Source organism: Cryptomeria japonica, chromosome 8 (genome assembly GCF_030272615.1).
Source record: "Cryptomeria japonica chromosome 8, Sugi_1.0, whole genome shotgun sequence".
Classification (NCBI taxonomy): Eukaryota; Viridiplantae; Streptophyta; class Pinopsida; order Cupressales; family Cupressaceae; genus Cryptomeria; species Cryptomeria japonica.
This window is the reverse complement of record NC_081412.1, coordinates 54,835,384-54,843,839: the sequence shown is the minus strand read 5'-3', so window position 1 is coordinate 54,843,839 and position 8,456 is coordinate 54,835,384. Positions and strand designations below refer to the sequence as shown.

The 8,456-nt window shown below is 36.4% G+C and overlaps 1 protein-coding gene across 1 annotated transcript; it reads left to right on the top strand.

Annotated features, from left to right (window-relative positions):
- The first annotated feature begins 340 nt into the window (after nt 1–340).
- LOC131038798 (7-deoxyloganetin glucosyltransferase-like) lies at nt 341–7,827 on the top strand. Its single transcript, XM_057971343.2, has 4 exons — nt 341–352; nt 5,830–6,328; nt 6,753–7,318; nt 7,420–7,827. Exons 1-4 carry the CDS (start codon nt 341–343, stop codon nt 7,825–7,827), a joined length of 1,485 nt encoding a protein of 494 aa, XP_057827326.2.
- Nucleotides 7,828–8,456: the final 629 nt, after the last annotated feature.

The window sequence follows — 8,456 nt, the reverse complement described above, 5'->3', positions numbered from 1 at the left end:
GTATCTATGCTTTTGTATAGAGGAGTCATCATTGCAAGCAGTAACCTTTGAATCATCTACCAAGGTTATTTCTAATCCACTATTGAGTTTGTTATAAATTTTATTGGTTGGCTTGATTGCTCCCCCAGATAATGTATATGTCACTCCAACTTCGATGTTATCATAACGGGTTTTTGCAAGTTCATTGAAATACGTAACACGTGTTTTAGTACCTTCTCTGTCTACAATGTCAAAGCTAAAAACATTAGCACTTGCTTTTGGTGTATTATAGTGATAGATGTCCTTCTTCACTAGGACACAACCCTTGATTCAATTTGGTTGGTAGGGATTCAAATTTTTTATGGGAGAAATCGTCGTAGGTGCGCTACCCACATTTTGAGGTGTCCTGACCCCAAACAATGATCTCTGTCGCTTAGAACCCTCACATTTTGTGGATGTGCTTGGATCAGTACCTGCATCACATAGAGGAGGTGTAGTTTGCACTACAACGTCTTCCTGTTTTACACAAAGAAAGATTGGCTCTCCAACTGTAGCATGTATTGTACATATAATCTCTAAGTCTAGAATAACAATCCACCTACACAATTAAACAACCACAAATGAAATATTTTAAGCAATGCATTTTGTTAAATGTATTGGCTATTTAAACTTTGTTGGAGAAACAGTAGGCTTATTGACTCACTGGGAACCATGCGAATTCGGGAAGATATATTTTGTTAGTTGTAGAATGGAGCCAATCATGAGTCATTTGGATTCTATGTCATTGTTATACTTTTTTGGCAAGGATGCCTTTTGTTTGTGAATGCCATCTGAAAGATCAACTCTATAATTATTTCCATGCTCAGGTCCATCCCCAAAGCTAGATATATCAGATATTTGGAGACATGGAGCCACAAGGACGGACCCATCATACGTAAGCTGAATAGTGTTTCCGGTTAGCACATCCATGAAACAGAGGATTAGGATGCTGCCTGCAAAACCAAGAGCAAGCTACTTAATTGCACTATATGACGGTTCTATAAAAGTTTGGATTCGTTAATGTCAATGCACATAATATACGATGTGTATTTATCAAGCCTTTAATAACAACATTATACAACACCGCGTATAAGCAGTAATCGTGTTGCAAATTAATGTTTGTGTCATGATTATGACTATGTCTTAGTTGTGAAATAAAAAGCATGATATATTTATGCTTGTTAGGTTACAAATTAATGTGTGTGATTATCTAACGATGTAGAGTGTAGGACAAATTTAAAGTTTTATGGTAGCTTGAAAAGGCAATAGAGTTCACAACATCAATATAGCATAATATACAATCAGAAGAAGTTTATGCATTGTCCCAAAAATAGGTATCACATGTTTCAATTGGAAGTAGCAATTTATATAGGTTGTTGTTCTAACATGATTGTTGATATTGTAGTTCATCAGTGCTCTTTAGTTTGCACAATGTGGAGCCTCCTCTTGCACACAATGCAATGAAAATTCTGGGTTACAAAATGTAGAAAATTGCATCTAACAAGTGAAACATGGGCACCTGTTCATGGGTTTGCTTCTGCATTTACTGTTTGCATTTAGTGTTTACTGAGAATAACCCTATTATATGATGTGTATGTATCAAGCCTTAAATAACAACACTATACAACACCGAGTAGAAGTAGCAACTGTGTTGCAAATTAAGGTTTGTGTTTTTCTAGTGATGACTATGACTATGACTATGTTCTTAGTTGTGAAATAAATAGCATGATATATTTATGCTTGTCAGGTTACAAATTAATGTTTGTGTTTGTGTTTATAAAAAAAAAATGTGTTCAATTATTACGATTGAAATAGTGATGTTAACATCGCCTTTGCAGGTACCAACACCCCTTTCTATTCTATGATAACCATTCCACTCTTTTCGGAATGGATATAAGAACCATGGTTGTGCTCCACTAAGGGAGCAAGGCATTTCTACTTTCTATACATGATATGTGTTGTGAGCTAAAATGGGTGGCTGTGGACTATATCTCTCTGAGTAGATGTATCAAGAGAATGAGAAGAACCATGGCTATGTTGCACTGAGGGAGCAAGGCATTTCTACTTTCTATACATGATACGTGTTGTGAGCTAAAATGGGTGGCTGTGGACTATATCTCTAAGTAGATGTATCAAAAGAATGCAGTGGCTGTGGCGAAAGCTACGATGAGCATTTTCTACTCTACTAGGTAGTCAAAATTAACTCTTATATGCAAAACAGAGGAATAAATATAGTTTCTTAAGTGCTCACCTAGCCTGTCAAGCAAGACACCAATTTGGAGTGTGAGACATTCACATATGATCTAGGCTGTAAATTTCTACCAAAACGCACAACTACAGGAGCACACAAGAGTAAATGGTCTTCGGTTTTGTGTCAAACAATTTAGCTAAGGAAAACTATATTTAAAGCCAGACACGGAACCATAGAAGGCCAAGGTGAATTAAAAAATCTTAGCTAAGTAATAGGAAAAAGCAGGGGCCAGCTTACCATCATCCAGATTCATTATAATCCTAAGACTTTCTAATCAATCACATTTCTATCTTATTTATTTTTTTCTCTCTTTCTAGCTTTCATGGATGAGGTAAATAAATCTCATGATCTAAAGCCCTGTTTTCCTTATTGAAATTTTTGTTATCTTAACTAACTTATGATTGTTTTTGTGCACTACAGCTGCCACATTGCAAAATGAGTTTTGAGTAAACCTACAGAATATATGATCTCACATACAACTGCTACATTGCACGACAAGAAATGAGATATAATCTCAAGTGAGCGATCCTAAATTAGATTCAATTTCATTGGGGGAACCTCCAACTATAGAATTGGAATGAAATGATCCATCCTTATTTTGAACCCGCAAAGAGAGGAAGTTCAAGAAAGACTAATTATCTAAAGAAGAAACCGACGACTATCTATCTAGTTAGTTAGATATTGATTCTATTGGCTGGCCCTTCCAAAGGTAGGCGTTTCGGTCATGCTTGGGATTAGTCGCGACAGTTGCTTATGAAATGTGGAGGGATTGATTGCAAGACCATATGGGTGGAAATTAGCCAATTGATGAAAAAGTATATTAAAAATTGAAAAATACCCTAGTTATGTTACCAAGTATTTCTTTGACCATCTTATTTGTTTTGATTGGGATAATAAAACTAGGGACCTCCATTATGTCTTTTTTTTTCTTTTCTATTTGAAGAAAACATTTTAAATTTTTAAAATCTACAAATTTTGCAATTCTTGTAGACCTGTCAACCACATTATGAACTATAGTGGATATAGTGACATGATATGTGCATTTCCCCAAGGGTGCCCCAAAGTCCCTCCACCGAACTGTAATACGGAATCATCCCCAAAGATCTCGGTCAGAGCAGGCATATGCCAAACGTGAATACCTCCTGAAGCTATAGGCAGAACACCCAGCTACTAGTCAGGATCGAAGAGCAGCTACAGGTGAAAAAGTAGCAGTAGTTCCAAAATGGAGTTGGAAAACAAAAGCTCAAGTGAGTGATAGCTGTTATGGGTAATCTAATAACTTTGTAGATATGTAATTTACATATCAGCAAATAGATTATGTGGAAATTAGCCAATTGATGAAAGCTATATTTAAAGCCAGACACGGAACCATAGAAGGCCAAGGTGAATTAAAGAATCGTTGCTAATTAATAGGAAAAACAGGGGCAAAAAAATCAGATTGGTGATAAAGGAAATGAACAGAATCTTTATTACAAGGGTTTATATCAAAAGTTGGACAATTAAAAGAAGCTCCAAAAGCAGTACCAATGGATATCTAATGTATTTGCTCCCATATAAAGCAATATTAATATGCATTCTTCAGATCTTCTATGCTGTTTGAAGAAAGGAAATTATTATACCAGATCATGTTGCAGTATTGTTTGAATGGTCAAAGGTATATAAAGCTGAGGCATTTCCTTATAAAATATCATCAACTCTCAGTACATAATGAAAACCATTGGTAACAATCTCAAGAAAAAGATGTATGTATTCTAATGGAAGGAGGTAGTAATCTTGACCAGCTATGGAGGTATTCTAATGCAGAAAAAGCACGGTGACTAACAGCAGGGAGACAGAGAGACTGTAGCATTCAAGGCGCATGTGTAGTAATATACAATATGTCATATATACAACATGCCAATATAGTATCATATTCTTGCTTAGTTCATATATAGAGTATCCATGATTTATGGATTTATAGATAGTAAAAAGAAACTCGAACTGTAAAACAAACTTATTAACTGTGAGTAAACAGACTAAGCAAGCCTTCTTAGGCAAACAAACTTATACTAATTGATGCTATGTCCTCAAAATTTGTCATTACAGCTAAGGAAAGCTATATTTAAAGCAAGACACGGAACCATAGAAGGCCAAGGTGAATTAAAAAATCGTTGCTAATTAATAGGAAAAATAGGGGCCAGCTTACCATCATCCAGATTCATTATAATCCTATTTCCCTCTTTCTAGCTTTGATGGATGAGGCAAATAAAACTCATGATCTAAAACCCTGTTTTCGCTTATTGAAATTTATGTTATGGGTTTTGTATATTGAGGCTCAAAGTGGGCAAAACTCTTAACCTATATGATATTAATGATTGTTGATTGCAACAGCAAAGAACAAATAGACCTTACAGACAATCCCAAATGGAGATGGAAAATAAAAGCGACAGGTGTTTTAAGGCAGAAACCTGGAAGAGTCTGATATGGATTTTGTGCTTTGTTCCGTCCTGTGCACGTCATTCTACAACAATGGAGTCCGATGCATCAAAATAATTCCCTAAAATTTCCACCCAAAGATGAAACTGCACACACGCAATACTCAATGGATGCCAAAGAAGACAGAGGTAGATAGTTGCTCGTCCGAGGAAAATAGATTGGTTACAAAATAAACCCTAGATGTCCCGCCCCTGGCCTATATCCAAATGATTCAAGCGGTCGTCGCCAGCAACACAACTCAGGATACCAATCTACGCCCCAGGTGGAATGTAAACCCTAACCACTTGCATGAGCTTTAGCCTGTCGGAAAAAAATTAACCGGCAACGGAAAATTTGCGTTTTCGCGGCGTGAGACAATTCCAGTGGGGGCCCAACCCCACAAGGAATTGCCTATCCGCAAAAGATGGAATCTATCTACTTTTTTAAATATATATATATATATGTTTTCTCTAAAGATGCATTAGAAAACTCTTTTAATAAAACATAATTAAACAGGTTTGGTTCTTTTATTAAATTTTAAACTATATTTGCTTTCAGTAGTGACGAGACTCGCTCTTAATGCCACTTGGACGCTAGACCACTCTTTCTTCAAGTATACTAGGATCTCTCATATAAACTATTCCGTATTCCTGGTATTAGCTGATATGTTTTTACGTGGAGTGACGAACACTGCAACAAACATGGACGTCAGAAGAATCTTTCATGCCTTGATAACGTATCTCCTTTTGGAAACCGTTTTCCCCGGGTCCTTCAATGTTAGACGAATTCAATTTTAAAAAAAAAAATAGTGCCCGATTTGTTTTATAGTTTGGAGTACAGATGAATCTTTCTTCGCAAGTACTGATCAATCTCTTAAAAAAGTAGTTGATGTTTGTGGGATTAGGTGACAATGTTTGATTATCGAGAATGAGTCTCTACGACAAATTTCAGAATCGACAGGCTATTGATACTTCCGGGCGGCCGAATCATGCATGTCTATATATTGAGCTTGGTCATTTGGGTTGATGCACTACTCATTCCATTCTCAGTTCTCACACAAGAGAATAGTCGTAGGCTTCCAAAAGATGCCTGGAGAAATAAAAGAGGCCCCCTTGCACGCAGTAGTTGTGCCATTTCCTGCACAGGGCCATGTCAATCCGCTCATGAATTTTGCAGAGCTGCTGGCCATGCGGGGGTTCTTCATAACCTTTGTCACCACCGAATGGATAGACCAACGCCTTCTGAAAGCAGCTTCCACAGATGCAGCGGCCCGTGACCGTGAAGCCAAAGAGAGGGGCCTCAAATTTCGCTTTCTCTCTGTTCCAGACGGCTTACCACCTGATCATGGCCGAACTACTGAACTTGGTGAGCTCTTTCATGCTCTGCAAAATATGGGCCCTGCTTTGGAAAGTCTGTTAAGTGTAGCAGATACTTCTGTCCCACCCATAACGTGTATTGTGTCGGATAGTTATATCTCTTGCACGGCAGAGGTAGCTCAAAATCTCGGGGTACCCCGAGTTATCTTCTGGACTTGTTGTACTGCAAACTCAATTGCTCAGACCAACGCTAACATTCTGCTTTCTCAAGGCCATATTCCAGTTACAGGTATTTTATCACCCACATCTATTTTTCCTGCCTTTCTATATGCATATTTCAGTTAAGTTGACTGATGTCTTTTATATTATTGAAAAGTTTTTGGATTTGATTGCATGTAATTTTTTATCAAGTTTTGGGATCATAGTATATAATCCATCATCAGAATAGTGAGTCATAGAAGAGAAATTGTGTGAATAACAGACCCAGACAATCAAAATAGTGGAGGGGTGGTGTGGGGTTGAACTATTTGGGGTGGTGAATCTTGATCTATTATTCACACAATTTCTCTTCTCTAACTTATTGTTCTGATGATGAATCAGAAAGTAAAATTCAAAACATTGACACAAAAACTACACAGTCAAATCCAAAGACTTTCAATACTATAATATGAACTGTAGAAACTTAATGTCTTTATTTGATATCTTTTATACAGATGAAGATTTGAAATCCAAAGACAAACTGATTACATCTCTTCCTGGGAAAATTCCTCCCATCCGTCCAACTGATATAGTCTCATTCTACCGCGAAAAACATGTCTCTGAAACCATTTACAGTGCCTTTCTCTATGAAGCTCGTCACCAAAATATAGCAGACTACTTGCTAGTCAACACCTTTGAGGAGTTGGAAGGAGGAAAGGAAGCACAAATGGGTCTCAGTGTTAATGGATGCCCTGCTCTGGCAGTAGGCCCGGTGTCTCTTCCCAATTTCTTACAAGGGGAGAATACCATGTTCAGTATGTGGGAAGAGGACAATACTTGCTTTCGGTGGCTAGATTCCCAACCAAAGCAATCTGTGTTATATGTTTCTTTTGGGAGCCTTGCTGTAAAATCTGAAAGGCAATTGCACGAGCTGGCACTTGGCCTAGAGGCTAGTGGGTACCCTTTCTTGTGGGTACTTAGATCTGACATAGCAGAGGGAAAGTCTCTAGAGTTACCAGAGGGCTTTAAGGAACGAACCAAAGATCGAGCCCTGGTTGTTAGTTGGACCAAGCAATTCCAAGTAGGGTATTTTTATTGTACTATTTTAAAATAGCATCAATAGGTTCTTAAGATTTTTTAAATGAAAATTAAACCATTTTAATAAGAGTTGTTTGGTTGCAGGTTCTTTCGCACCCTTCAGTGGGAGGATTCCTTACACATAATGGTTGGAACTCTACTTTAGAGGCAATTAGTATGGGAGTTCCTATGATTGGATGGCCTTATTTTTCTGATCAGTTTATTAATTGTAGATTTGTCAAAGATGTTTGGAAAGTTGGCTTAGATTTTGAAGGTGTTGATGCTGATGAATCCAAATTGGTCACCAAGGAAGAAGTTGAAAATGTAGTGAAGGATCTGATGGAAGGCCCTGTAGGAAAGGAGCTGCGCAGAAATATTGCAATGTACAAGGATACAGCAACTAAGGCAGTTATGCCAGGGGGTTCTTCTTTTGAAAACCTCAAAGCATTCGTTGAGGATATGCAGAAGATAGCCAATGTACAAAGACAAAAGATAGCCAAATCAAATGTCTAAGAGCTTTCAGAGTCTATTGATTTTATCGTGTCAAAAGATAGCCAAATCAAATGACTAAGAGCTTTCAGTGACTCTGGATTTTATCTTGTTAAGTACGTAATTTTCCATAAAAATATCTGCCCAGAGTATGTTCCAAGATTTACCAGTTTTTGGAGGCTAGGTTAATGTGAATGTAATATATTTTCATATGCAATATTTATGTTTACTTATAATAAAAATCATTGATTAGTTTATGTGTCAATATTTATCTTTTTTTATTATGAAATATCTAGCAGCAGTTTGAGAGATTAAATTCATGTGAATGTAATATTTTTTTATATATTATTTGTGTTTATTTTAATTTTTTTATTATTAATTTATGTGTCAAGATTTATCTTTTTTCTATTAACAAAAGTCGAGTAGCTTTTAAAGATTGGTTCATGTGAATGTAATAGTTTTATATATCAATTATTTGTAATTCTTATTTATTCTTTGGTGTCAAATAGAAATAAACTATTTATGTATTTGTTTTGAAATTTCTTTAAAAAATAAGAATAAATTTGGAATGAAAAGAATCAAACTTCTTATATTCTAAGAAAGCATTTATATTTTGGGATTTTAAAATTAAGTTTTAATTATGGCTAGAGGTA